Consider the following 13,434-nt stretch of genomic DNA (forward strand, 5'->3'; position numbering starts at 1 on the left):
GATTCTATTCAATATCTCCTTGTGTTTAAGTATCTAATTCTAAACTCTGTGTATACTGTATATAGCATGATTGTATTTCTAGTGTACATCTGCACGATATATGTTTATGCAAGGAGATTCTATTCAATATCTCCTTGTGTTTAAGTATCTAATACTAAACTGTATACTGTATATAGCATGATCTTATTTCTAGTGACTCCAGTTAATTTCACCTTGTGAAAGTTTGTAAAAAGCTTGATGATATTCCAGAATAATGAGCAAAGGAAAAGTAACAAGATTCTTCAAAAAGTACTTTTGGGAAGGTGAGCAATAACATAAGTTTAAGGTGTCCACGCGATGACAATGTCAGCGTGAACACTAAGGTGTCCACGCGATGACAATGTCAGCGTGAGCTCTAAGGTTTCCACGCGATGACAGTGTGAGCGTGAGCCCTAAGGTGTCCTCGCTATGACAGTGTGAGCGTGAGCTCTAAGGTTTCCACGTGATGACAGTGTGAGTGTGAGCACTTAGGTGTCCACGCGATGACAGTGTCAGCGTGAGAGCTAAGGTGTCCACGCGATGACAGTGTCAGTGTAAGCACTAAGATGTTCATGCGATGAGTGTGAGCTGGTGACCCCTAAGGTGTCCAATAATGACAGTGTCTCGCGGTTAACCAACTTTTGAAAATGGATGTGCCCAATAACTTTTTCTTCAAAATGCGTACTGTATAGAAGAAAGCATGCTAATTTAAATTTTAAAGCTTATCAACACTAAAACTAAAGGATATGATCGCTTCTGAAGTTTGAAAACGCCCTAAGTAGCTCTAAAATAGTTTTGGTTTAAATGATGTGTAATTTTCTTGAAAAATTGAAAGGTGACATAGTTGTGCTTTTAAAAATCCATAAAATGTACTTTTGTAAAAAATAAACATCAAAGATAATATATAATCTTTATGTTTAGGACAGAAGCTAGATGATACGCAGCTGGAGGCTCTAAAAGAGCTGTCTCATGATGCTTCTTTAACACAAAAGCTCCTTGTTAAATATCGCCGATTTGTCGGTAATTATTTTTTAAATCAAGATATTGATTAAAATAGAATATATCCAATTTTAGAATATGTTTCTACAATTTTTACTTTTAACAAAAGATAAAATGCCATAATAAATTTAAAACACTTTTTTTAATCATGATTTAAACAAATTATATTTTCAGAGTAAAAAAATTCGGCAAGCTATAAAAAGAGCAAACTAATAAAACATCTCAAAAAAATTTCATTTCAATATAAGAGGAATTTCAATTTCAGAAACATTCGAGTTTTTCCGACCCACCATGATATAACACAATTTTATCCTTATGAAATTTGTTTGAGGTTCAATTAAAAACATCAACACTGTTACAAATATAATAATACTTTGTTTAGTTTTTTAGTTTTAAGATTTTTTACTTTCTTCTAGAATATTTATTCTTTCTGTCCAATTTAATGGTATCTGCAGTTCACTAAATTCAAATCATTGTACAGTGATATCTATAAAACTGTACGGAATAGAAAGACGACATTTAAGCAAACTTATTGTATTTTGCATGTTTTGTAGTAAAGCAAATAATGTTCATGACACAATTTCTGTGCTTCGTGTTCATTGAACTCTTCAAGATCATTACTTTTATAAATATGATAAATAAAACGATAATAACAAAATAGCCCAAGTCCGGCCGATTCCAAAATGTGGTCTGCCTTTATTGTGCGTTTAAAATCACCAGAGATATATATATTTAAAGTTGTCTGATTAACTGGCAATTAATTTCGGGTCTTTCTGGTTAGAGCTGTATCAAATATTTGAGAAAATATCATACAATTTTTTTAATCTATTTTAGAATTCAATATTTTCAATTTGTTTTATTCATCATTTGATCATTGGTAAATTTAGGATTAAAAACAAATGTTTTATTAATCAGTTATATGTATATTTGTGAGAGTTAATACAGTGATTTCATATTTACGATTGGTCCTACAATGATTTAATAACACAATGATTATTATTTAGGATTTCTGCTGCAATAGCTTGATAACACAACAATAACATATATTGGGTTGCTGATACAATGATTTAATAACACAATTATTATTATTTAGGATTGCTGTTGCAATAGCTTGATAACACAACGATAACATATATTGGATTGCTGCTACAATGATTAATAACACAATGATTATATATTTAGGATTGCTGCTACAATGAATTAATAACACAATGGTTATAAATTTAGGATTGCTGATACCGGCGTTGATTGTACAATCTTTATGGTGGATGCAGGTCAGCACGAGGGGGGCATGTTTTAAAATCCAGCCTAATCTAGAGTTTCCCTTTTAAAGTAAACCTACCCAATTTAGAATTTTTAAACCAAGCTAAGACTATTTCCTTGGTTCTGCCGAGTTCCTTATTTAATTTTGAAGCAAATCGGTCAAGGAGTTCCTGAGTTATGATCGGAAAAAAGGAACAAACAGACAAACAAGCAGAGATTACCATCTTATATATATTTCCATAATAAATTGTTAGTTTTTAATAAATACATTTTTCTTTTGTGTGCACTGTTGATAAAAACTGTTGGGATTTTGTTTCATCTTATCATCAATATTTTAGGCCATTAGGCACGATTATTTTAGGCCATTAGACATGATTATTTTAGGCCATTAGACACGATTATTTTAGGCCATTAGACATGATTATGATAGGCCATTAGACACAATTATTTTATGCCATTAGACACGATTATTTTAGGCCATTAGACATGATTATTAGACCATTAGACACGATTATTATAGGCCATTAGTTATGATTATTATAGGCCATTAGACACGATTATTTTAGGCCATTAGACACAATTATTTTAGGCCATTAGACACGATTATTTTAGGCCATTAGACACGATTTTTTTAGGCCATTAGACAGGATTATTTTAGGCCATTAGACACGATTATTTTAGTCCATTAGACACGATTATTATAGGCCATTTGACACGATTATTTTAGGTTATTAGACAAGATTATTTTAGGCCATTAGACACGATTATTTTAGGCCATTAGACATGATTATTTTAGGCCATTAGACACGATTATTTTAGGCCATTAGACACAAATATTATAGGCGTTAGACACAATTATTATAGGCCATTAGACACGATTATTTTAGGCCATTAGATACGATTATTTTAGGCCATTAGACACGATTATTTTAGGCCATTAGACACGATTATTTTAGGCCATAAGACACGATTATTTTAGGCTATTAGACACGATTATTTTAGGCCATTAGACACGATTATTTTTCACTGTTCCCTGAGCGTTATTTGATGAGCATTACGATGATTTTTGGCGCGACTGTAGCAGGTATAATTTTTATTTATTTATAGTTATGGTCAATTCGCCTGAAATTTTTCGAGGGAGCCCATGGGTACCCTGGGGCTAGCATAGGCTAACATTTTTTTGGCATTCAAATTTCTTTCTCTAAAATTCAACGGGCAACGCTGAGCACTCATAGATTAAAAGAACGAAGCCGACAATCATTTAATATTTTTTTTACCAGAGTTAACATCTAAATTTATAATTAGTTATAGCTGATCTGGACCAAATTGGTTGAATTTCTTTAAGGAAACCTGTGTTAGTACAGGGTGTCCCACGAAACATGAAAGTTGGTAAATAGTTTAGAATGTCTCCTTCCATAATTTGTTAAGTTGTTTAATACCAAAGACAATTATAAAAATATCATATGGTAGTCTTTAATATCTAATACATTGTATGGAAGACGACATTCAAAACTATTCATCAACTGTCATGTTTTGTGGAACACCCTATACCTGAAAAAAATCATGATTTAATACCATGCGCGGGTGAACGGCGGGAATAACTATGACTATGAATAGAAGTATAAACACGGGCAACTCTCCCGCTAGTGTATTTATAACTATGCAAATATTCATATTTTAGGTATGACAAGTGAAGGAGGGGGTGCAGTAGCTTTCCCAGTTATGACATTGGGTGAGGAATAAAGTTTATAAACAGTCAAACAAATAGATAGTTTTCATTTTTCAACAAATCTTTTTTTTAAATATTTTTTTGGTTTCAGCCAAAACAATTGTTTTAATCCTAAAAACAAGGAATTACAGAAAAATCTAAAATTTAAATATTTTAAAAGCTTTGTTTGGGTCAATATTGATATAATTCAAGCCTAGAAAACTTTATGAAAATGAATAAGGCCAGTCAAACATAAGCTTTCAGGTTATTTATTCTAAAACTCATGAACCTCATGAACCTCATGAACCTCTTGAACTGATTTGCCTCAAATTTTAATCGAAAACTCGTCAGAACCAAATTTTAAACAAATTCCTAGTTAAGTGGGTTGACTTTGACCGAAAGGATTATATTTCCAGACAAAGCTAGTTTATAAAAATGTATTGAATATTTATATTGAATTTCAGCGCTAGCGATAGCTCCAGGTGTTGCGAGGGATTTTTCTTTAATGATACAAGCAACAGGTTGGTTTATCATCTATACTTAGCCACTTTTTCTTTAATGATACAAGCAACAGGTTGCTTTATCACCTATACTTAGCCACTTTTTCTTTAATGATACAAGCAACAGGTTGGTTTATCATCTATACTTAGCCACTTTTTCTTTAATGATACAAGCAACAGGTTGGTTTATCACCTATACTTAGCCACTTTTTTCTCTTTTGTCATTTTCCCAAAGTTCAGGGTGTCCCAGGAAACATGACAGTATATAGAAAGACGACTTGAAAGTCGTCTTTGATCTTGGAATTCATTTTGGACATTCAGTCGTCAACCTACTTTAACATGTAGAATTCTTGAAACAATAACCTCAAAATTCTCCTAGTCCTGTGTGGTCTGCCTTTTTTATTGTTAATATTACCGGAGATATCAAGAGTTTTGTTCAGATTTCAATTTTATTATATAGAACCAAAATTGTCGAAATGTCAACAAAATTCTTTTTATCTCGGGTAATATTAAAAGCACAAAAAAGGCAGACCACATTTGGGAAATGTCAGGACTAGCAGCGGTATTCTGTGATTACTATCTCAAAAATTTTACTTCTACAGTGAAGTTGACAAATAAAAGCAGCAAATTCAAAAATAAAAGACGACCTTCAAGTCGTCTTGCTACTGTCATGTTTCGTGGGACACTCTGAATTTTCCAAATGTTCATTTTTCAAATAGAAATTTCCCTAAAAAAAGATTTTTGAATGTCCATTTCTTACAAAAAAAACTGTTTTTCTTGGTTTGTAACAGTTTTCATTAAATCCTGCAAATTTAAAAACTTATTTATTGCAGATCCATTTTTACATAGGAATGTAAAACTAGAGGGTGTTATCTAATGATTTATACATTTTCGAAAAGGAAATGAGTTTTTAACGCAAAATCTGATTTTCTAACCCTGCAACTCGATGTTGTAGACCTTATATCTTAAACTATGTTACTCGATGTTGTAGACCTTATATCTTAAACTCTGCTACTCGATGTTGTAGACCTTATATCTTAAACTATGTAACTCGATGTTGTATACCTTATATCTTAAACTCTGCTACTCGATGTTGTAGACCTTATATCTTAAACTATGTAACTCGATGTTGTATACCTTATATCTTAAACTCTGCTACTCGATGTTGTAGACCTTATATCTTAAACTATGTAACTCGATGTTGTATACCTTATATCTTAAACTATGTTACTCGATGTTGTAGACCTTATATCTTAAACTATGAATTCTGCTAGATGAAGTTGTCTGAATTATGAATTCTGTTAGATAATATAGTCTAAGTTTGAACTATCAAAGATTTACACCGTCAGCTTGCAAAGAAATTAGAAGTTGCATTTTAGAGATTAAAAATCTCATAGTTTGATACTGCTGGGAAAAGTTGCATCGTTTTTTAAAATTGGACTTTTAAGTGTCGCAACTGGGTTGACTTTAAGCCCCGTAACTAAGTTGACTCTTTACAGTGTCGCAACTGGGTTGACTTTAAGTGCCCTAACTAAGTTGACTTTAAAGTGCCAAAACTGGGTTGACTGTAAAGTGCCGCAACTGGGTTTTACTTTAAGTGCCGCAACTGGGTTGACTTCAAGTGTCGCAACCGGGTTGATTTTAAGTGCCGCAGCGCCTTGATATTTAACTTTAATTGGCAAAATTCTCATAAATGTTTGCGGAAAAACATGCATCCTATGGATCACTGTGAAATGTATCTCTGCTTATTCTAGGAATGAGTTGTGCCTCCTTCACAATAATTTGGATGAAAATTAAACTTGAAAATAATTCTGTTGTTTTCTGCAGTATTGGAGCCATCGCAGGGATGATACTAGGTAAAGAAAAAACTTTTTTTCATAAAATTTCGTTTCCTAGAATTTTTATTTTTAAACATTAAATTTAAATGGCCCTTTATTTGTAGATTGACAAGAGTACGGCCTAAAAAGGTTTGTCTGTGTCCGAATTGAATGAATTTAAGTCGCATCTCAAATCCCCCAAAAACCTGTTTCAATTTGGCGCCGGCTTAAACCTTGAAAAATTAAGTGAAACCAACCATATTTGAGCCGCGGCTAAAATTTAACCCGCGGTTTAAATTCTTTAAATTCGGGTTTTGGTCAAGAATGATTAGGGTTTCCAGTCGAAATTTTTTGCACGAACATCGTGCGAAAATTGCGCAAAGATTTGCTTACGTTTCAGAAAATTATTCCAACTATTTAACCACTTTTCAAAGTTAGAAAAACAACGATATGGTCCCCTTCATTGATAATATTTTTGATTAAAGGGTATTGTTGTGAATCGGGTATGTCCCTCTTTTTTTCAATGGAGAGTCCCATGGAAGCTACATAATTTTATTAAAAACCAGGCTTTTTGGGCGCTTCGCGCCCAATGCCCATTTTCTATTTCAACTTTTAACTGTGGCTTTATCTGTGACCGGCTTTAACTATGAGCATCTTCTCTTTGTACAGTATAAAAAATTAAAAATTTTAAACACAAAATTTTGAAATTTTGATCATTTATAAGCCTTCTCTGGAGCCACGTGAGGTCCCACACAAAATTTGGGCCTGATCGGTTCTGCCGTTTTGACGTTTATTGGATACAAACAAACAGACAAACACCCACCCAGACTCCAGAGTCCAGACAAGCTAAATTTATATATAGATTATATTTGGATAAAATCTTTTAGTTTGGTTTCCCCTTGGCAGTTGGGATCTTTTATTTGAAATAGGCTCGAAAAATACAAAAGCTTTTGGCATTTCAACAAATAAATGGGGGTAGGGGATGGAGGGGGACGGGACGGGAAGAGATATTGTTTAAACCAAAAGGATTTTTTGTACAAGAATTTATCACTGTCAAATTTGTTATGTTAACTGAAAAATCTATTGTATAATTTTATTTCTCTCAATATTTTACTGTACTTTCCAATTATCCTGTATCCATGATTTTCATTGTTTCAATTTAAACCCAGATACTTAGAAATGAATTTTTGCCGTCTGTTCAAATTTTCTAATCCCTCTTTCTTTCCAACCTGATGGTGTAACTGTAACCCTTTTATATTTTAAACTTAAATGATAGAATTCCTAATTTGAAATATCTAAGGTTGTAAAGAGATTAGAAAATACGAGTTTGTGACAAAGACTCAATTATTGATTATTTTTTATTGAAAGGGTTGGAGGTGATTGATGAGTTGCTGACACCAGCACAGAAGAAACTTGGGTTTGTTTGTATCTGGTTTAGCTTTGCGTTCTCACTCTTTCTTCTAAACAGGTCATTTTTTAAACATGTTATTCTTTCTGTAAACAGGTCATTTATATCTTTTAAACAGGTCATTCTTTATTTAAACATGTCATTCTTTATTTAAACATGTAATTTTTATCTTTTAAACAGGTCATCTTTTCTCTTAAACAGGTCATTCTTTATTTAAACAGGTCATTCTTTATTTAAACAAGTCATTCTTTATTTAAACATGTCATTTTCATCTTTTAAACTGGTCATTATTTCTTTAAAACAGTTCATTCTTTATTTAAACATGTAATTTTTATCTTTTAAACAGGTCATCTTTTCTCTTAAACAGGTCATTCTTTATTTAAACAAGTAATTTTTATCTTTTAAACTGGTCATTATTTCTTTAAAACAGTTCATTCTTTCTTTGAAACAGGTTCTTTTCTAAACAAATCATTTTTTAAAACAGGTTCTTTTTAAACAGGTCATTCTTTCTTTTAAAGCAGGTCATTTTTTCTTTTAAAACAGGTCATTCTTTTTTTAAATCAGGTCTTAATTATGACTTTAAAATATGCCATTTTTATCTTTTAAACAAGTCATTCTTTCTTTTAACACATGTCATTCTTTTTTTAAATCAGGTCTTAACTCTTACTTTAAAAAAAGGTCATTTTTGGTTTTTAACCAGGTCATTCTTTTTCAAATTCTTACTTTAAAATAGGTATTTTTTATCTTTTAAAACAAGTCATTCTTTCTTTTAAAACAAGTCATTCTTTCTTTTAACTGCAGGTCATTCTTTTTTAAAACAGGTCATTCTTTCTTTAAATTAGGTCTTAATTCTTACTTTAAAACAGGTCATTTTTATCTTTTTTACAGGTCATTTTATTTGTAAAATGGGTCATTCTTTCTTTTGAGCAGATTATTTTTTTAATACAGGTCATTCTGACAAGTAATTAATTCTTTCTTTAAAAATGTCCTTTTTTAAACAGATCAATCTTTTTCTTTAACATTTCTGTTACAGGTTCTTAAGGAATAATTTTAAGTAACCTTCAATGTAGAATGACATGTCTGATTTACTTAAAGATCATTTCATTTTTTTCTTTAAAAAAGTTCATTCCTTCTTGTATTTACCTATCTCTTGCACATTCTTTTTGACTTTAATTTTAAAGAATTATGTCCTCCTCTACATAGGTTTACGTTAAAATATCAGATTTCTGATTTAAAGATAATTTTGTTTACTTTTAGTTTTATAAAACTTGTTTCGAATTTTGAAATGTCAAAACTTATATTTTAAAATAATATCATTTGAAATTTTTTTAACAAATGAAAGATTTGTGAATTTTTGTTGAATACTCATTCAGTAAAGTTTTTGATCTCCAAGGAAATTTCTCCCAATTATCAGTTTGTTGGAAACATTTATTATTTATTAATGATTTTTTAATTGAATTCGGCGAAAACTTGAGTTTTAAAATCACGAAGAAAAAATGACCACTTAAAAAGCAGCAATATTTAAACCATATTTCTTTTTGAGGGCGCGAGCCGTAAGCGCCCTAGAAGCCTCTAGTCATTAATAAAGATTTATATAAATGGTAAAATTGATGATAAAAATGTTACAGAGAGCACAAAAGGAAAACCTATGATCAAATTCAGAATTTAAACGCATGGAAAAGAAGCTTTTTAGTGTTTGCAGGATTTTTAGGAGGTAATTTTTGTTATTTTTTGGTCTAGGGGTTGTTCAGCGATATCAATCATTGTCAATTTCAAAGCTTAAACCTCAAATATTTTGTTACTTAAAAGAACAAATAATTACCTACTTTATTAACAGATGAATTGTATTAGAAAAATTTAAATTTTTTAAAAAGTAAAGACTAAATTTTGTATCTAATTAATTGTAATCTAAATAATAAAAGCTTAAAATTTATATGTTAAGTATAGCTGGCCAAACGGCTGGAGCAATTTTGCTGAATTTTTTGAGGGAACCCATGGGTACCCCAAGGGTGACTTAAGCTAAATAATTTGGGAAAATTTTTAAAATTTTACCGGGCACTCCAGGTAGTATGATATAATTCAATAAGATAATATAAAACGTAATCAATCTCTTTATTGAATCTTTTTTTTCTGCCAAAAATATTCTTCCTCAATTAAATATGTTTTCTGAATTGTGGTTAAAATGTAATATTTTAAGGTATATTTAGCGCAGTGGCTGGTAGTGGAGTAGATATTTGTTCATTTTCAGTTCTTACACTTCTTTTCAGGAAATTATTTTCAGATATTTATTATTGGATTTTAAACATGTTATATTCACAAAAGTACCCTTTTACCAATGATGAAGATTTCGTGCTTTTCCTAGCTTAAAGTAATTAAATTCTGGCATTTTATTAATTGTTGCTGCAGCATAAATCCGCAAGTCACTTTTATAAAGAAGCCACAACCGAAAATAATTAATTTTCAGCTATAATCGGGTTAATTAAAATAAAATGTCATAATACTTAAATTATAATAGCTTTGGAACCCGGTTTTTCATGGAAAATATAAGCTTTCGTTTTAAAAGCCAACACACTTAATTTGAATTTTTAAACCCAAGCTCAGAACATTCCCATGATTCTATCGATTTCCTAAATTAAAATTTGTGGCAAATCGATCAAGGGATTCATTAGATATGATCGGACATTTAAACCAACAAAGATAAATTACTACTTTATATGTATATAAGATGTATCACTCAATGATAATTTTTTGATAATTAAAGGCGAAAGTTCAATCCAACTCCCTAAAAATCTTCATTTTTTATACACTCCCATCTAAGAATGTCAGAGATAAGGAATGCTCTACTAAATCCGTGTACTTGGATAAATGGTTATATTTCAGAAAATCATTAAAGGTGCGACATTTAAAGGGAGTGTTCGCAAAAATTAAAGGGACAATAGGCTGATATCGGGCTATGTGTCTCTCTCACGTGGAACCCCTGAAACATCGAGAGCAGAGACACATAGCGATGAAATTCCCAATTTAAAAAAGCACCATATAACTTTTCTCTGATCAAGAAGGCATGAGATATCTATAATATTCTCTTTAAAATTAGATTATTTTCCATTATGGTTACTCCAGACACCAACTGGCGGATTTCTGCTACAGAAATATCAAAGAAAATAGGAATTAACACTTTTCCAACTAGATTCTAGAAAAACAGATATCATCCACATTATTATTTAGTTAAAGATTTGAAGGATACCGTTGTGAATCTAACGTTCCCCTCTTACTTATTTTTTTTAATGGAAGGTCTTTGGCAATGCAACGACGATGGTATTTAAAGTGAGTGACAATGTTTCAGTGTGGCTTATTAGATCAAACTTAAGTTCGGGCTTTAATGCTTTATTGTTATTTTAATATTTTTTATTTTAGGGTTAGTGAAAAGGTAGCTACACCTACCAGTATTCTATTGATGGCCTTCAATTCGTTAGTAGGTAACTTCATTAGGGTTTCGTATTTCGCAAACTTTTTCGCAAAATTTCGCATTTTTTTGCGTAAATAAATAAAGCGAAAAAATGCAAAATCGATGCGAAATTTCACAAAAAAAACATAGCTGAACAAACAATTGCGCGAAAAAACTTGTGGAATTCTCAGCTCTGAGCGCTCAGCTTTAGAAGTTTTATTAAATCATCTGAGAGCTCTTTATTAATAGTTTTATTATAAAATTATAAATTATAAAATCTCTTCCGTATTTTTTTCGCAAAATTTTCGCGTTTTGTCTCCCTAATTTTTCGCATTTGTTTTTTTCGTTTTGCATTTCTGATTTCGCGAAAATTTTGCTTTCTTTTGACACAGATTAAAGCAAAATTTCGCGAAAAAAGCTAAAATTTTCGCATTTTTTCGCAGGCAACCGAAATGCGAAATAATGCGAACTTTTTGGCGAAAAATCAGTTTTTCGTTAAAAATGCGAAATAATCGTGAAACGATTTTCCCTTTTCGCTGGAAACTCTAAACTTCATTCTTTTGTAGGTAACTTCATATGTTTGTAGGTAACTTCTTTTGTTAGTAGGTAACTTCACGTATACTTAGTAGGTAACAATTCATTTATTAGTAGGTAAGTCTTGAAAAACGAACGAAACAATATGCTCAACACTGTATACAGGCCCATTTCACTCATTAATGTTTATGTCCAATCTTTATTGTTTAAAGTATTTGCTTTGAAACGTAGTTAAATACACAAATGTCGTCTTCCTTTTCCACAGTTGTTTTATCGTAGGTTGCTACTGGAAAACTTTCATGATGGGAGGATTGGAGGAGGACGCCTGGGGATTTTTAAAGGAATATACTGATTAAATTGCACATTGAATTTTAACAGATTTTTTTATTGTTATTTATATATTTATGCAAAAAAAGTAATCGTGATTTATCTCCCGATAATTGTTGCGTAAACAGTACAGTACATGTAGGTGTGTGCCCCAGTAGTTGTAATCTTTGCTCCACTTGGATCCTTCCTTTCTAGTCATTTCCACAGGTACAGTTCACCTTCTTATACAGTCAACTCATCAAACTACAGAATAGGGAAACGACAGTTAACTCAATTGAGCAATTGTGCACACGCCACTTTACCTAATAGGTTTTTAAGACCGGAACTGAAAATAGTTTAACCATGTTAAAACAGATCTCGCAAGTTCCGGTCTGTGGTAAAATTGTAAAACAACATATCATTATATTGCGGCAATGTCGTCTGCCCATTACACAGTTTGGTAGGTCTCACTGTAGGTTAAGCTTGCATTGTGTTTACTTTATGTGAATTTTCAAAATTTAACTAACATTTTATATTTTTTTTAAGCAATGCTCAAAGATTCATCAAATTAGCTAAATGTGCTTCACGTGACATTTCTAAAATAAAGAAAAAAGGGGAAAATTTTGGGATGAAATCTTTGAATGAAACAACGAATCTTTTTAAAGAAATGATCATCTTTTGCTAATTGTTTTTCGTCTCTTTTTAGCTCCCTTATTTCCATATCTATGGAATTGCGAGGGAGGGGGGTGCTGGCCCCCCACTCTTTAATTCTTCCTTGGCTAGTTTAAAGGTTCAACAGAAAAAATGCTTTTGTAAAAACTATCTCTGCATACAATTTTTTATAAGTAATAAAATAAATAAATAAATTATGACCAGAGGGGGGGTGGTCACATTCCACTTCTGAGAAATTGAACGGGTGCTGTAATAAAACAAGTTTGTGTAAAAGATTAAGAATGTATCACAAAACTAAATTCGGAAAAGTTCTGTTAAGTGGGGTGGGTGATTTTCTTATTAATAAACGATTTTTTTTTGTAGACAAGTTCTTGCATTCCTAGTCTACATTCTGGATACTATAGCACTGGTAGGTTAATTAATTTATTTTATTTTGGTTAATTAATTTGAATTTTATTTTTATGAATACTGATATTAACAGTTACCAAATAAAGGGTAAACGTTATCAAGAATAAAAACCAAAATATTTAGTAGAAGTGACAAATTTTATGTATTCATTATTTTTACTGTTTCTGAGACGAACTGAGCCATGAAAACATAATAAATCCTAATATCTATAAAAAGACGATTTCGAATTCGTCACTGAATTCCCATAAACTTATGAATTGACATTTCAACATCTTAAATTTCAAATATCAAAGACGACCTTAAAGTTATCATGTGTCGTGGGATACCTTGTATAAATTAAAAAATACAAACTTGCC

At 31.3% G+C, this 13,434-nt stretch overlaps 1 protein-coding gene across 1 annotated transcript; it reads left to right on the forward strand.

Moving 5' to 3' along the window:
• Positions 1–213: 213 nt before the first annotated feature.
• LOC111699913 (uncharacterized) lies at positions 214–13,103 on the forward strand. Its single transcript, XM_023470726.1, has 14 exons — positions 214–302; positions 940–1,038; positions 2,245–2,291; positions 3,283–3,364; positions 3,962–4,012; positions 4,453–4,509; positions 6,243–6,344; positions 7,674–7,773; positions 9,342–9,427; positions 9,911–9,980; positions 11,128–11,189; positions 11,972–12,033; positions 12,162–12,226; positions 13,034–13,103. The coding sequence occupies exons 1-14, from the start codon at positions 254–256 to the stop codon at positions 13,086–13,088; spliced, it is 987 nt and encodes a 328-aa protein (XP_023326494.1). The 5' UTR covers positions 214–253; the 3' UTR covers positions 13,089–13,103.
• Positions 13,104–13,434: the final 331 nt, after the last annotated feature.

The sequence above is a fragment of the Eurytemora carolleeae genome, unplaced genomic scaffold (genome assembly GCF_000591075.1).
Source record: "Eurytemora carolleeae unplaced genomic scaffold, Eaff_2.0 scaffold77, whole genome shotgun sequence".
NCBI lineage: Eukaryota > Metazoa > Arthropoda > Copepoda > Calanoida > Temoridae > Eurytemora > Eurytemora carolleeae.